This window comes from Anabrus simplex, chromosome 6, assembly GCF_040414725.1.
Source record: "Anabrus simplex isolate iqAnaSimp1 chromosome 6, ASM4041472v1, whole genome shotgun sequence".
Taxonomy (NCBI): Eukaryota; Metazoa; Arthropoda; class Insecta; order Orthoptera; family Tettigoniidae; genus Anabrus; species Anabrus simplex.
The window spans coordinates 182,953,121-182,970,854 of NC_090270.1; the positions used below are offsets into that span (position 1 = coordinate 182,953,121).

Here is a 17,734-nt window from a genome sequence, read left to right on the forward strand (position 1 = left end):
AATTGCTAGTTGCTTTACTAGTTGCATTACGTTGCACCGACACAGATAGGTCTTATGGCGACGATGGGACAGGGTAGGGCTACGAGTGGGAAGGAAGCGGCCGTGGCCTTAATTAAGGTACAGCCCCAGCATTTGCCTGGTGTGAAAATGGGAAACCACGGAAAACCATTTTCAGGGCTGCCGACAGCGGGATTCGAACCTACTATCTCCCGAATACTGGATACTGGCCGCACTTAAGCAACTGCAGCTATCGAGCTCGGTTTTTTTATTGCATCATCTATAATTGGGTAAATAGCCTGTTGATCATGAATAGATCAAATCAAATTATCAGTTTGCTAATGCAAACCCATCGTTTCCTCCATTGCTTCCTCAGCATTATACCCACAAATGTCTGATTTTTCCCCCTCTGAAACTGATCCTTTCTTAAGATATGAGATTTTGGATTTATAATGACGACATACCATTTTAAAAAACTCAGCCTGTATATTTTGCGTCAGCTTTGTTCCCCGAATATGTAGCCCTCCCAAACTGATCGTTGGCTGTATTTAGAACCTGTAAGTCACAGAATGAGGGAACAAACATTCGTCATTCATAATATGTCACCTGTGTACATTGCCTAGCAGGGACCTCGCACATGGTAGGGATAGAGCTGCTGAGAGGGGAAAGGAACTCCAAGGAGAAGCTGTGCATAAATACGGCTTGCCACTGCCGGCGACCTCAGTGGCCTGTTGTTTGGTCGTAGTAACAAGTGTTGTTGAGTCTGTTCCACCGTCTGTACATACACGTGACTATCAGTTTAGACGTAACAACTAGACCCACTGCTGTGCACTGGACTTTCCAGTTCAAGTTTATATCGTGTTAACCTTTTAAGAGATAAGACAATGACTATAAGTTGCGTTTTACTGCTGGCCTTCACATGTGGGTTGGTCAGTTCTAGAGCAGCAGGACCTACCTATTTACCGCCCCCAATTTCTGTGCTTTCGGAAGACAATTCGACGATGGCAGCAGCTGACAATGATACTCTAAGTCAGAGATTCGGGGAGATCTACTTCGACTACAGACCTAGTACTTCCACACTATCTCGAAGACAGACTGATCAGCTCATATCTCGAGGAATACAGCAGCTGACCCTGGATCTAGATCACGTTCTAGCCACAGGTGAGTAATTTTCATAATAAAGTGCATTTATTATTATTATTATTATTATTATTATTATTATTATTATTATTATTATTATCATGTAGGTAGAAGGCAGCTCCCACTGATATGATTTTTACAGACTGCTAAGTACCAACATTTTGCCCTGCAGTGAATTTCTGTAGTATTATAATACACAAAAACTTGTTCAAAAGCGGAATCGCATTTTACAGTATCTTCTCTCATGTATCATACCCAGAATTTTAAGTTTACCGTAATATGTCCAGGGATGCCTTGCTGAATTTCTGTCAGTTTTCTTTCATCACGTTGTAGTCCGGCTCCATGGCTAAATGGTTAGCGTGCCGGCCTTTGATCACAGGGGTCCCGAGTTCGATTCCCTGCAGGGTCGGGATTTTTAACCATCAGTGGTCAATTTCTCTGGCGCAGAGTCTGGGTGTATGTGTCGTCTTCATCAACATTTCATCCTCATCATGACGCGCAGGTTGCCTAAGGGAGTCAGATCGAAAGACCTGCACCTGGCGAGCCGAACATGTCCTCGGACACTCCCGGCACTAAAAGCCATACGCCATTTCATTTCATCGCGTTATATTCGTATGAATGGTATATAGGGTTTGTATTGAACGTACCGATTTTTTGGGGTGGGGTGAAGCGTGATTAGTGCACTGGCTTAGTTACTAGCTTGCTGTCCAAATGAACGAGATTCAAATCCCGATCGATCCAGGGATGGAAATATCAACCGAAAAATCATCGGGTTTCAATAATTTAAGTCTTGAACCCGTGGTTAAAACGGAAATGGGCCTGGGTGCCTCCAGAGACCCTAGAAATGTCAGGGATAAAGTTTTCATTCCGCGGGATTTGAAACGGTGTGTAGAACAGTATTTTGGTCTCCATTACTTGCGGACAGTTTTGAGACCACTATTCTAGTCATCTAGTACCGAACATAAACGGATTAGACATCTTTAGCGGCGCAAGGTCACGCCTCTTGTTAGCGTAGGACTACTACTACTTTTAATTATAACGGGTACTGATCGGAAGTAGGAGACCCGTCGTGTTCATTATTGGAATGGGAATAAAAATATTATTACCTTAATAATAATCTCTGCTGTAACAGCTGAGTTAAGAATCTGCACTATTTACTGTACATGAAACTGGCGCTAGGCAGCAGCTAGCAGGTGTGCTAAGCAGAGTGGTTCCTATAACGCACAGAAAATGTTTACGTATTGTGCGCTCTGTAGTATAGAAGAATCGGTGTCAAACTTGGGACAACCCCTGTGCCATTCATAATTAAAAATTTCTAGTTTTACTCCATAAACTACAGTTGTCCAACACTCTTTCACAATAAACTTCTATAACATTTCATTATGTTAGGAAAATGACTGGCAGCGTAATCATGTAGGATAATATGGAGTGATTATATTATTATTATTATTATTATATTTTTGATAGCTCATTTTAAATTAGCTGGACTTTTGTTGATACCTTCCTTAGTTTTCATCTGAATTTAACACTATAACCTGCAGTGGACATGGCGTGCAGATACCCTAATTTCATCCATCGTCTTCATAGTTTACCTTTAATTTCCAACATTTACATTTTTCCGCACAAAATTGGATTTTCTGTTAACATACGGTCAGTTATAGTTGTACATCAATCTGAAGTAAAGAAATTAGTTGTAGGATGAAACGTCCGCGCCTAAACAAACAAAATATTGTAAGAAACTCGAATAAAAGTATTCGGTTTTAAGAAAATTATAGGCCGGGCTGAGTGGCTCAGACGGTTAAGGCGCTGGTAGATTTACTGGCACGTAAAAGAACTCCTGCGGGACTAAATTCCGGCACCTCGGCGTCTCCGAAGACCTTAAAAAGTAGTTAGTGGGACGTAAAGCAAATAACATTATTATTATTTATTATTAAGAAAATTATATTCTTCGAGAAACAAATGATTTTGTTAGATCAGATTACTCCTCACACTCCATTAGTAACTTTTGCAACCCCGCAGGTAAAATACATCAAAGAAAGAAATAATAAAGATATCATTTTACAAATTAAGATACCAATTATTCTATAAATTCACTATATGGGTAAAAGCTTCGTGCAGTTCTGTTGCACAGTTCCAGAAATATGTTAATGCTATTGGCTTTACGTCCCACTAACTACTTGTACGGAGACGCCGAGGTGCCGGAATTTAGTCCCACAGGAGTTCTTTTGCGTGCCAGTAAATCTACTGACACGAGGCTGACGTATTTGAGCACCTTCAACTACCACCGAACTGAGCAAGAAGCGAACCGGCCAAGTTAGGGCCAGAAGGCCAGCTCCTCAGCCCGACCAGAAACATGAATACATTTTTCCAACACTGTCGAAAGGTGGTTATAGTGCTAGCGTCCCTTTAAGCTCGTACTAAGGCATTGAAGTGCATCCTTTTGTTATCAAAGTTCAGATAAATCTCCACATATTAACTATTTGCCTGATGGTTCCAATGACCAATCCGGTAAACGAATACACGTATATCTCACCTATGTACACTTGTCTTTTTTTAAATTTAATTTAATCAGAAGGCACACTGAAGCATCGTCTAGAATGCATTTGACAACAGACTGCACAATTAACAGGACGTAACTGTGTTATTCTGATCACGCCGACAGCCTACGTATTGGGAAACTGCGACCCGAAGAATTTTAATACAAAATATTAAATATTATATCTCCGTGCTGACACTTTTGTCCTCTCAATAGGTTACGAATAGGCCTACCTCTCTATTTGACTTTTTTATATTCATGCACATTTTCTTTCTTTCTTTCTTTCTTTCTTTCTTTCTTTCTTTTATTAATCCGTTTACCGTCCAGGGTTGACTTTTCCCTCGGACTCGATGAGGGATTCCACCTCTACCGTTTCAAGGGCAATGTCTTGGAGCGTGAGACTACTGGGTCGGGGACACAATTGGCGAGGAGGACCAGTACCTCGCTCGGGCAGCCTCACCTGCTATGCTTAACAGGGGCCTTGTAGGGGGGAGGGGATGGGAAGATATGAAGGGATAGGTAAGGAGAGGGAAGGAAACGGTCGTAGCCGTAAGTTATGTACCATTCCGGCATTCGTCTTGAGGAGAAGTGATAAACCACGGGTAAAACACTTCCAGGATGGCTGGGGGGGGGTAATCGAACTCCTCGGAGGTCCGGGTTCGATTCCCGGCTCTACCACGAACTTTTAAACGTGGTACGAGGACTGGAACGGTATCCACTCAGCCTCGGGAGGTCAACTGAGTAGAGGGGTATTGGAGTCCCTCCTCAGCCATCCTCGAAATGGTTTTCTCCTTCTCCTCCTGGCAAAAGCCAGGATAATAGCTATCTTAAGGCCACGACCGCTTCCTTCCCTCTATCTTGTCTATCCTTTCCAATCTTCCATCCCTCACAAGCCCCTGTCTGCATTGCAGCTGAGGCCGCTTGGGCGAGGTATCGGTCCTCCTTCCCCGTTGTATCCCAGGACCCAAAGTCTCACGCTCCAAGACACTACCCTTGAGGCGGTAGAGGTGGTATATTCCTCGCTGAGTCCGAGGAAAAAAACACCATGGAAGTTAAACGGATGAATGAAATTGAATGAAATATAAATTCCCCGAACCACTCGCTGACTATTGAACAAACAAGCCAGTTTTTCAAAACTTATAAAAAATATCGGCAATGGTCTCGATAGAAGATCTCAAACTAGTTATAAAGTAGTTTGTTATTAGAAAAGCGAGAAGCAGTGTTTAGGCAAATATGCAGCTAATTTGACCATTAAAAATTAAATTTCATTTTTTTGTTATGCTCCACTTATGAATTTCATGCCTTCCTGTTTGTTGTCTTTTTTTATAATCTGTTTTTCGTCGCACCGACAGATAGGTCTTATAGCGACGATGGGATAGAAAAGGGCTAGAAGTGGGAAGGAAGCGGTCATGGCCTTAATTGGGTACAGCCCCAACATTTGCCTGGTGTGAAAATGGAAAACCACGAAAAACCTTCCGGACTACCGACCGTGGAGTTCGAAGCCACTATCTCCCGAATGCAAGCATACAGCTGCGCATTCTTAACCGCACGGCCAACTCACCCAGTTTATGTAATATCAAAATTTACTGAACATCCTCGGACTACGTCGCACTCTTTACCTTGTGGTTTCTGTATATGACTGTATAGTGACAGAATTGAGTTCAGATCGTAACAGCTATTACCATGGTCGCCGTTGTTGTTGTTGTTGTTGTTGTTGTTGCAGCTGCAAAAGACTAGTTAATTCGTATCCTCTTGGATGGAAAGAAAGAAAGAAAGAAAGAAAGAAAGAAAGAAAGAAAGAAAGAAAGAAAATTACGTTGTGATTAAATAGTGGGAACCTGAATAAGTCGTCACGGAGGACTGACATTGTGGATTTTAAAACAATAGGTGTCAAAGTAAGAAAGTGGGGTTGGACGGCTTATAACTATCACACAGGTCGGCTAAACTCCTGATCTCAGTGGTGCACGGGTTAATCCTTGCTAAATGTAACACATAGAAATACTATTTTTGGATGAGTATTAGAATGATCCCCCTACCTCCACCCCTGTTGCCTGCTTAACTTCATTCTCTAACAATTTTTGAAAGGTTTGACTTCAGCCGGGATGGAACTCGCTATTTTGACAACGACTAATGGACTATTACCACTGTAGTGAACAACAGGCCATTCAGTCAGTCAGATGCAGAGATATGCTAATGGTAAGTCGAGCAGTCGTTGAAACCGAATTGCCTTGATCTAGTGGCTGCAGGGTCAGGAAGACGTGGGAGTATAACTTTTACATCCGGTATTGGCCGATGAACTATACTTATACTTAACCTTACCTTACAGACAACAAAGCCTCGTCTTGGATCACAGGTCTATCAGCACGTAAACTCACCTGGAAAGAAAGAAAAGGAGGTATAAAGTTGATGTGCTAATGGCCATAATTAAGGTATAGCACTATCAGGTGTGAATATGGGGAACCGTGTTAAAGGCTGCTGTCAGTGAGATTTAGACCCACTATCCCCCGAATGCAAGCTGACAGCTACGTGACTCAAACAACTAAATCACTAACTCAGTCGTCCTGGTAACTATTTTTGCGTTTTTCGGGAAATCTGAATTGCCGGAATTTTGTTGAGCAGGAGAATTTTTACGTACCCGTAACTCTACAGACACGAACCTAGATGAGTACATAAGTACCTCAAATACTACCGGCCTGAGCCGGGTTCGTACCCACAAACTTGTGCTCAAAAAGTCAGCGCTCTGTCAGGTTGGAAAGAAAGTGGTCATGAAGATACACCGAGCGAGTTGGCCGTGCGGTTAGGGAAGCACAGCTCCGAGCTTGCATTCGGGAGATAGTGGGTTCTAACGCCACTGTCGACAGCCCTGAGGATAATTTTTCCGTGGTTTCCCATTTTACACCAGGGACTGTACCTTAATTAAGGCTACGGCAGCTTCCTTCCCACTCCTAACCATTTCCTATCCCATAAGACCTATTTGTGTTGATGGACGTAAAGCAACTTTTTTTTAAATATTTGAAGATACAGCTCCGACATTTGCCTCATGTGACAAAGGGCTTGCATGAACGAAGGTTGTATAAAACGAATACGGTACTTATCGGGCTACAGTCCATTGGTCGTTAACTAGGGATGTAACCGACTGCGTTGGCTAGACTGAACATAGTTTCACTTCCGTTGGAAAGAGTTTAATTGATCTCTAAGTCCCCAGTCTAATCAGTCGAAGAATTAGATCTCGTCACTGCAAAACGTAATTATTTAGAGCTAGTGAATACTGTTATATGTTTGTGATCATCTTAATACTTCTCATTTACATAACACACTGCACTAACAAATAGCACAGTAACACCCAACAGTGTATACATCCTTCCACATACAGTAGGTTTGGCGTCAGGGACGGCATCCAGTCGTAAAAATGTGAAAAATCGGTACCAAATATCGAAACCAATAAATTAGTAAATGACAAAGAAGAAGAAATAAGAAGTAAGTCTCTTATGCAAGTAGCAATAATTATTCTAAAATCGTTTCTATGGCTTCCAGTTCCTATTATATTGCCTTGTTTCCGAATGTGAAGCTAGCAAATATTTATAATTTATTTAATTCTGTGTTCTATCACGTTGCTGACATATGTACACTATATACGCCAGGACTAAAGAGGATAAGTCAAATGTAACTTCATTTCAAGACAAAAGTTCGACCGAGCTCGATAGCTGAAGTCGCTTAAGTGCGGTCAGTATCCAGTATTCGGGAGATAGTAGGTTCGAACCCCACTGTCGGCAGCCCTGAAAATGGTTTTCCGTGGTTTCTCATTTTCACACCAGGCGAATGCTGGGGCTGTACCTTAATTAAGGCCACGGCCGATTCCTTCCACTCCTAGCCCTTCCCTGTCCCATCGTCGCCATAAAACCTATCTGTGTCGGAGCGACGTAAAGCAACTAGCAAAAAAAAAAAAAAAAAAAAAAACAAGTTCGAAGATTTAAAAACAAAGACAGTATTCAATGTAGAGGATTTTATTCTTACTTTTATTAATTGTTTTCTTCTGCTAATTGTTGAAAATTAAATCAGTTACTTGTACAATGAGGACCCGATATAACATGACTTAGGCCTATACCCTTACTCCTCGGCACGGAATATATATAGAGCAGCTGAAAGGATATTACACATAAATTAATGCGAAAAAATCACGCCCCTTATGTTCGCTTTATTTCGAAAGTTTAATCCGTGAGATTTGTGAATTATTTATGTGAAAGATAGATAATAAAGATAAACAATATTGATAATAATTCATTATTCCTTATGTAATCTTGATTAGAACTATATTATAGTTCTGAACAAGATTACATAGCAATTTACCCTTTCATCCTGCATGGTAGCTTTCACCCTATATGGCCATACTGTTACGGGATTTTGTAGAACATTATTACGAAGAGATACTTCTGTCGAAACGAGAAATCCTTATTCTGTCTTCTGTTTCCCTTCACACACGTGATATTGGAATACAATTTCATGATCGTTATTTTCCATGAATTTCGCTGCATTTTTGCACTTACGCAAAATAAGTCAATTTCGCTCTAATTCGCTTTAATTCGCGAAAACAAAATCACTAATTTCTTAACCGAAATCATATGATTCGTTAAGATATCTCAAAATCGCTTCAAATTGTTTCTTGTCGTTAATACGAAAAAGTCATGACTCTACACATAATGTATTCTTATAACATTTATATATAAGGTTGAATGAACTAGTGAACTTCAGACTTGCACATACGCTGAGAAGGTGTGGTCTGTTGCCGTACCTTAATCTCCGATATCTTTCTGAGAAGGAACAGACATCAGACGAACGCACCTTGGTACTATATAGACAGCACCGTTGTGTCTGGCTGGCCATGCCCAGGAAATTCGCATTGCCTCACGTAATAGTTAGTCATAGCCCATCTGAAACATCCATCGCGGCTAACCATCACCCATGTCTTTGTTTCGGACTCTGCTCAAGAATTTCCTGTTTATGAAGGGGCAGGAATGACGTTGACTTAATTATTGTATAGTAGATTCATTGAGCTTTCAAGAGTTCACTAACCCAAACTACAGTACTGTACGAAGATTTCAATAATATTCGGGACACGGTTTAAGGTGCTTTTCCGATAACATTCCAGAGAGGAGGGCAAATAGGACCCTGGAATTGTTACGTAAGAATGTAAGCTAAATTAATATGGCATCAAACTTCTAACGCTAATTACTTAATATGGCATCAAACTTGTAACGCTAATTACTGAATAATGTAGTAGATCTTGAAGTCCTAAAGCACTCCATATCAAACGGATATGAGTCAGATAACCAGACAAGTAATAATAATAATAATAATAATAATAATAATAAATGGCGTGTGACCTCCAAAGAGGCCTGGTGTAGGTCTTTCGAGTTGACGCCGTATCGGTGACCTGCGTTTCTATGAGGACGAGGCTCTCCCTCGGGAGAATTCTAATGATGAAAACGGCACACACATACACACCCAGCCCAATAACCATCGCAATTAACCGATGAAGATTAAAATCCCCGACCCGGCCGGGAATCGAATCCGGGACCCCCTGTACCAAAGGCCAACATGCTAACCGTTCAGCCACGAAGACGGGCAACAACAAGAACAGCATGAAGTGTTTAATTTCCCATCAACTATCATCAGCCTTAAGGGCATTTGGGCCGTGCGGTTAGGAGCGCGCATCCAGGAGATAGTGGGTTCGAACCGCACTGTCGGCAGCCCTGAAGATGGTTTTCCGTGGTCTCCCATTTTCACACCAAGCAAATGCTGGGGCTGTACGTTAGTTAAGGCCACGACCGCTTCCTTCCCATTCCTAGGCCTTTACTGTCCCATAGTCGCCATAAGACCTATCTGTGTCGGTGCGACGTAAAGCAAATAGCAAAAAAAGGGGGTGGAGCACTTGGGTGCTATAAAATTGCCCTGAAAATCTGCGGACAAAGGTTTCTCACATTTATACATTTAGGCCGATCGAATGAGGACGGAATTTCAAACCTCAACCTTGAAAATGGAAGAGGAGCGTTTAACCACCTTCTGTACATTGACCTCGTAGCTGTAAATACCAGCCAATATACTGTACCTGACAAAAAGTTGGGAACGTGAATCCTGTGCCTGCAGGGTAATTTTCTTTTCACGTTTCTACATTTACATCCGTAAACTTACTGTAGTTTCCATTACATTTCATAGCATTCTTCAAAGGGATAAAACGTTATTATTTAGTTCTAACTAGACAACACTGAAAATTATGGTTTTAAAACAAACCACGGCAACCTGCTTCAAAATGCATTTGTTTAAATGAGATGTCCTTGTATAGGATTTTTTTTTTTTTTTTTTTTTTTGCATGAAACCGATCTTATGTGCACATCCTGACACAAAAATTGATCGACTGAAAATTGTTAGTCCTTCAATAAAAGCATAGTGGAGAAAAGGAGCACATGATAGGGATTTCTTGCCTTGCTAATTCCAACGGATTTAATCTTCGCTTTATCTATAAATGGTGCACTTCTGTACTTAGGCCATAAAATGGGTTTAGTTATAACATTCGTTACAAATTTCCTAAACGCTAATTGGCACTTGCCTAATACAATGAAAAACACGCTAGTTTAGCGCCAAATGTGTATTGAACAAATGTACATAAAAGAGTATGGTATTTTATTACAGAAGACCATTCCATGCGATGGGAAATACAAAGTTTGAAGCTGTTTATTCTAGACAAGAGACCGCTGCGTTTCTATGTCAGGAAAAATCATCATTTTCATATTATTATTATTATTATTATTATTATTATTATTATTATTATTATTATTACTGTGTTATGCCCATTCAAAGAGCGCGTTTGAACTTGTTCCTTGGCTTGATGGATATCGCCTTCTTATCCTAGTCGTCGTCTTCTTTTTCTTCTTCTTATTCACCCTACCCAAATACCTCGGGTTGGCGCAATGTGTGGATTAAACCCAATTTTACGGTAGGAGTCCTTTCCTGAGACCAACCCTATGTGGATGGAGGTATTCACAATTACGTGTTTCTGTGGTTTCAAGAAGACAACAAATTCGTAGTCCCCGAGCTAGATATGGTTAAAATCAGCGACGCCTCCAGGAGTCGAATGTGGGATTCTCTGAACCGAAGGCCATACTCTCACCAGCAAAGTAGCCAGTTTTTATGCCGGAAAATATACTCTGGAGTACAAATAAGCAGACACTTTGAGTCTTGGATAGTGTATGAACAGAGGGCTTTCCTCTACTTGCATTAAATATCTCATACATTTTGAAACAAATTTCCGGAGAAATTGATTTCTCATTCGGTCTTTTTTTTCTTGTTGTTGTTGTTGTTGTTGTTGTTGTTGTAGAAATATTGCAACGCATATCACGGTGTTCTATTTTAATCTTTATGCCGTTATGAAGCTTAGAAAGTAACTTTGGTACGCTTCTAAAAGGATAGCTATATATTTGTGCCAAAAATACGCTGGTAGAGCTTAGGATTAGACGGTGAACCACTTTTTAAACAATTTCTGTTGAAGGTCTCATTGGAATTGACCAATCGATTTGCGGTTACGAGGTACGCCGCTCTGAATGGACTTCCTGTGGTCAGTTCATACTTTCATCACTTTCACAGATAACTGTACATGACGGAATGTTTCCGATGGAATGAATTAGCCGTCCTATTCATGATCTGTCGAGCAGCAATCTGTGCTTTGTCTGCTTTCATCTTTTATTCTGTTCGCCTTCGTGACGAAATGGTTAGCACTATTAGGTGTCAACATCCTAGGCCCGGGTTCGATTCCCGGTACTGTCAGACATTTTAGACTGACAGGATAGCTGGTATGTGGTTATAATGGCACATGCAACTCACCTCCATTGGGGGTGTACCTGAAGAGAGCTGCATCACCTCGGGACGAGTACACGCGTTTACTATCTTTTATTTTGACCAAGTTTTTTGGCTTCGCGGTTGGGGTAGTGTAGCTGTGAGCTTCTAAGGTAGTGGGTTCGAATCCCAGTGTTGGCAGCTATGAAGATGGTTTTCTGCGTTTTCCCATTTTCACACCAGGCCTAACCAAGACGACAGCAGCTACCTTCTCAGTCTCATTCCCTTCCGATTCTGGCGTCGCCGGAAACATTCTATGCGTTAGTGGGGCGTTAAACCACATGCAAAAAGTATTTTGTTTCATTTCGTTCTTCATTTCCTCTTTCTTTCTAAAGGTTTCTATCAAACGAGTATCAGTTACATTAAAAGCTTGTTTATTGATGCATTTCAAAGCAGTAGTTATCTAAAAAATAACATATGGGACCTATCCTATAACACTAATCATTTCACCTTTAGTCTTGGAATGTAGTTGGTTTTTTTTTTTTTTTTTTTTTTTTTTTTTTTTTTTTTTTTTTTTTTTTGCTTTACGTCGTACCTACACAGATAGGTCTTATGGCGACGATGGGACGGGAAAGGCCTAGGAATGGGAAGGCAGCGTTCGTGGCCTTAATTAAGGTACAGCCCCAGCATTTGCCTGGTGTGAAAATGGGAAAACACGGAAAACCATCTTCAGGGCTGCCGTCAGTGGGATTCGAACCCACTATCTCCCGAATACTGGTTACTGGCCGCACTTAAGCGACTGCAGCTATCGAGTTCGGTTGGAATGTAATTTAATGTCATGTAAAGTGATGCCAGTAGGGAAGAAACCTAAGAAGAGAGAAAGTCGGATGGGGAGTTAGAAACTGGAACAGGTAGATCATTTCAAGGATTTAGTATCTGTGTTCTCCCAGGATGGTAGTACAGTAAGTGAAATTGAATCAAGATGCAGCAAAGCTAATGCAAGGAGTTCGCAGCTGCGATAGAAGTTAGCTCTCGGACGAAGCTATCTTTACACCAGCCTGTATACAGTCCGACTTTGCTGTACGGGAATGAAAGTTGGGTGGACTCAGGATATTTCTATTCGTAAGTTAGAAGTAATAGAATTAAAGTAGCGAGAATGATTGTCGGTACAAACAGGTGTAAACAATGGAAGCGAGGTATGAAGGCTAAGTTACTGTAGAAATGAAATCGATGAGTGAAGTTGCACGCATGAACCTGCCTCAGTGGTGGAAAATAGGTTACCTAGAGGGTAAAAGCAGTAGAGGGAGACCAAGGCGATGGGGGTTATACAACGTTTCTAATTTAAAGAAAAGATGTGTGGAACTAAACCAGGTCAAGGAGCTAGTTACAAATAGAGGAGTTTGGAGGAGTTAACTTATTCACAGAGGCGTGCAGACTGAACACTGACAGGCGTTACAGTCTACATTTCTTTTTTTCTATTTTGCTTTACGTCGCACCGACACAGATAGGTCTTATGGCGACGATGGAATGGAAAGGCCTAGGTATGAGAAGGAAGTGGCCGTGGCCTTAATTAAGGTACAGCCCCAGCATTTGCCTGGTGTGAAAATGGGAAACCACGGAAAACCATCTTCAGGGCTGCGGACAGTGGGACTCGAACCCACTATCTCCCGGATGCCAGCTCACAGCTGCGCGCTCCTAACCGCACGGCCAACCCGTCCGGTAGTCTACAATTAGGATGGTTGTAAATTACATCAAGCTCTCTCTGGAAGTTCGGCCAGATGTTGTTGCGCTCAAACGAGACGCCGATCAGAAGTGTTCCCAAAAAAAAATATTCTATGACCGAGCGCGTGGCTGCGCGGTTTGAGGCACATAGCTCTCAGCTTGAATTCGGGAGATAGTGGGTTCGAACCCCACAGTCGGCAGCCCTATGAATGGTTTTCAGTGCTTTACTATTTTCACACCATGCAAATGCTGGGCTGTACTTTAAGCCCACGGGCGCTTCCTTTCCACTCCTAGCCCTTTCTTATCCTATCGTGAAGGAAACTGAGACTAAGAAGTTTTGAAATGTTGTGGATATGATATACATTCGAAAAAGGTTGCAAGGCAACGAGATTTCCAGATAACTAAAAAATTACATTAGGTTATGCCCCAGTAAGAAAAATAGCTAAGGTAGGTAGTTGTAAATCCAGCCAACATTAATGTCATTGTGGTGGTCCACTACTAAATGGAATCGATTGCTAATACTGGAAAACAAGTTGAAATTAGCGGGTGCATTGAACGTGATATTGTTGGACCCACAAGAAACCTTCTGGGTAGACCAGATCAAGTTTAGCAGGATGATCAATTAAGACATAATGTTAATAGTCATTGTTCAGTAAAATTATCTTTACATGCTTAAAAGTGGTAAATTGTTGCTGCTCTTTTAAACAGAACGTACAGTATCGACTGCAATGAAAGTTGGTAAGACACCAAGAAGCAATCTGATGGTCTTCGATGATCAATGAAAATATCCCAACATTGTTACTTAGGACGTGCTCACCTGATGAGTTAAAATGAGCATTATCCATGCATTGCAGGAAACCATAACCCTCAGGGGATTTACAAGGCTATTTTATTCATTTTATTTTATTTATTTTTATCAACATTGCTGCACGCCAGTTGTTGTTATTTGGGCTGTCCAAAGTATGAGACAATGAGCGAATCTATACTGGAATCCTACAGTTCCTTTGTTTGTACTAACAAAGGAATATAATAATGGCATGCGCGATTAATATAGATTTCCAAGATTTCATACTGCGTCATATTTTAGCCACCATTATACACTATTAGGTAGCCATCCTCCGGTTTCAGAGAAATTAACAATTTTCTTATATTGATGCTTAATTAACCATTCAGAGCTGAAAATTTTCCTAATATCTAGTACATAAAGGGGCAGTTTCAACTTTGTCCGGTGAACGGTTTCGGAGTAATACATATTTTGGTTTTCAGGGTTTTATCACCATTGCCTCTCCTTAGAGGTGGAATTTTTGAAACCCTTCCTTATTAGGTGTCTGCACTGTAGTAGAAATGTATCCGCAAAATTTAATTTCTTCATATTCAGTAGTTTTTCCTGGGTGTTGGTTGACAGTCAGGGCATTGCTTTTTTTAATACACAGCGAGAGTATGTGCACGCTTATAAATGCAGATATATTGCGGCTAAACGATACGTGGTACATCTCGATCACGACATGTTGGGTTGCTGTTTCAAAATAACAGGCAATGAGTTGCGTAGTTATATGAACCTCCTAGCAAGAAAGGTACTTGATAAAACATGGCGGCGTGTTCCCACCTTCCTATATATTATACAGCAATTCTTACCGGGCTATCATGATGCATAGTAAGTCGCTGTCGCTTAGCGACAATCTGTCCATCAAGGTCGATCCAATCTTCGTTTGGCTTTGTAATTCAGTTACCTATATATTAAAAGTTTACTAAAAATAGTTTTGTCAAATCCGTTCGTCCATTCTACTGGATCGATTTGTTTCATTTTCGTTTCATTCCCTTCAGAATTACGTGCCGATGAATTACGAGACATTGATAGGTCTCTTAAGTTCAGTCAACTTTGATTAATCATAAAATGAAATCATTAAATTACCACTCCATTAATTACAGGCGAAGGCTTACCCTAACCCGCAATACATTCTGTATTTAGCAGGTTGTCATGCGACAAACACCCTTTCATTAATATTCTGATATATGTGATTTTCATTCTTAGTAATGTGATTGCATGCAGCCATGTTTGATGACTACCTGTAAAACCAGAGAGTATACACTTCCCCTGACCACGGAAGAATACCATTTTCTGCTAGATATTCTTTGATTCTCTAAACTTTCCCAGCTTACAAATATATTCAACAGATGGCAGAGCGTTCACATTAACTTAAATGTTGCTAAGAAGGAAAAGTCTACGTACAAACAGACCCCATCATGACATACGCCTTAGACATTATCTGGGAACACATATCGAAAGATAACCTAACTACACTAGAAAGAGTGAAAGCCATGTATCTTAAAAGAAGTTCTCTGCCCGGCAAACAACGTTCCTTCGAGACTAACCTAGGAGCTCACGCGACAACCGTTCTATATAGAAGAACTGCGATTAAAAATACCATTGCCTTCTACGACACAATAACCAAGCTTTACAATTAGACGGCATTATGACGTCAGAATAGATGAATTCTGACTACTAACTGCGGCATGCCATAACGCGCTTCTTTTTAAATGTTCATAAAACTATTGAAAAATAATATGACTACGACAGACATATCAAGGCAAATTATTTATCTGGACTATTTAAAACGAATGTTGCGGAGCAGCACGAATCATCTAGTTAATTACATAAAATTACTCACACCGAGCTCGATAGCTGCGGCCAGTATCCAGTACTCGGGAGATAGTAGGTTCGAACCCCTATGTCGGCAACCCTGAAAATGGTTTTCCGTGGTTTCCCCTTTTCACACCAGGCAAATGCTGGGGCTGTACCTTAATAAAGGCCACGGCCGCTTCCTTCCCACTCCTAGCCCTTTCCTGTGCCATCGTCGCCGTAAGACCTATCTATGTCGGTGCGACGTAAAACAACTAGCAAAACAAAATTACTCGTCATAAAAACGAGCTATCGAATTGCGTTCAAATCACTTCCTGAACCCTCTCAGGGGTAACAAGAAATTTGTTTTAAATTTTCGGCGAAATCGTTCCAATAGTTTTTAAGAGACAAACAAACAAAGTTTCACTTTTATATATATAGATACAGACGTATTAAAACCTTATTGTTTTGATGTATTCATATACTGTACGTGTTAATAAAACAGATGTGTGGAATTCTGTTCGTGTTATCAAAATTTCGTCTTTAGTTTAAATTGTTCTAGGTAATTTTTAACTGGAAATGTCCGTATATTTCTACAGAGCATGCGCAAAGTTATTTTACACCATCATAAGCTAACTGTTCCGAGCCATGCAGCTATTTTTCAGCAGTTTTAACACTAGAGTTGATTTTACGGCAAAATTATTATCATTAAATTTAGGGTATGGTATGTTACTTGAGTATTCGCCAACGTTTCAGTGGAAACCGTCAGGTCGAACACGAGCAGTTACTTTACCTTGCCAGTTCTCTGCAGTACTTACAACATTAGTGTTCCCCCGCCTTACTCCAAGGCCACTTCGTTACGCTCTTTAGTGAGTAGATTATGTCAGCGCACGAAGTGGTTCTTTACAAGACTATTCTCTTTAACTGAATCCTGTTTACAACGTCACGCAATTCCTCAATCTGAGTAGCTGTCTAAAGCAGGTGCCCGTTCAAATTTTGAAATCTAAAGGACAATGCCCGTGGGGAAGTCCAACAGCAAGTTTGCTTGATCTGTTATTTTTTGTAAAGATTTAGGGACACCACGATTAGAAGTCCTTGTATTTTGTGCGTGAGAAGTAGCTCATATTTCTTTTCTTAGTAAATAGACATGGACTGAAATGATTTCTTGACTGACAAAATCAGGAACTCTACTGTAAGGGTATATAGGGTGAACCGGGCATATGAGGGTAGAGGGTTGGCCATACTGATAATTTGGAAATACTAATCCAATATCTCGCGCCATTGTCATTGTATCAGCTGCTTATATTAATGGCGTGTGCCCTCCGAAGCTTGGTGCAGGTCTTTTGAGTTGACGCCGTATAGGCGACCTGCGTTTCTGTCAGGATGGGGCCCTACCTATGATTATTCTAATGATTAAGACGGCACAAACATACCCAGCCCCCGAGCAATCGGAATTAACCAATGAAGGTTAAAATGGTCTACCCGGCCGGGATTCTCACCCGGGACTCTCTGGACCAAAGGCCAGCACGCTAACTATTTAGTCATAGAGCTGGGCCGTTAAAGTTGTACCGGGCGAGTTGGCCGTGCGGTTAGGAGCGCGCAGCTGTGAGCTTGCATCCGGAAGATAGTGGGTTCGAACCCCACTGTCGGCAGCCCTGAAGATGGTTTTCCGTGGTTTGCCATTTTCACACCAGACAAATTCTGGGGCTGTACCTTAATTAAGGCCACGGCTGCTTCTTTCCCATTCCTAGACCTTTCCTATGCCATCGTCGCCATAAGACCTATCTGTGTCGGTGCGACGTAAAACAAATAGCAAAAAAAAAAAAAAAAATGTTAAAGTCGTTTCCCCATACCGAGGTGGTGCAGCTCTTTTCATGCACCTCCCCCCGCAC

General features: G+C 41.1%; 1 protein-coding gene across 1 annotated transcript in view; it reads left to right on the top strand.

Annotated features, from left to right (window-relative positions):
* The first annotated feature begins 735 nt into the window (after window positions 1–735).
* The window catches only part of LOC136876270 (leukocyte elastase inhibitor), a 54,613-nt gene continuing 37,614 nt past the window's right edge, over window positions 736–17,734 (top strand). The window contains exon 1 of the mRNA XM_067150080.2: window positions 736–1,158. Coding sequence (XP_067006181.2) covers window positions 882–1,158 — 277 coding nt within the window. The 5' untranslated portion in view covers window positions 736–881. The remainder of the gene's footprint in view (window positions 1,159–17,734) is intronic.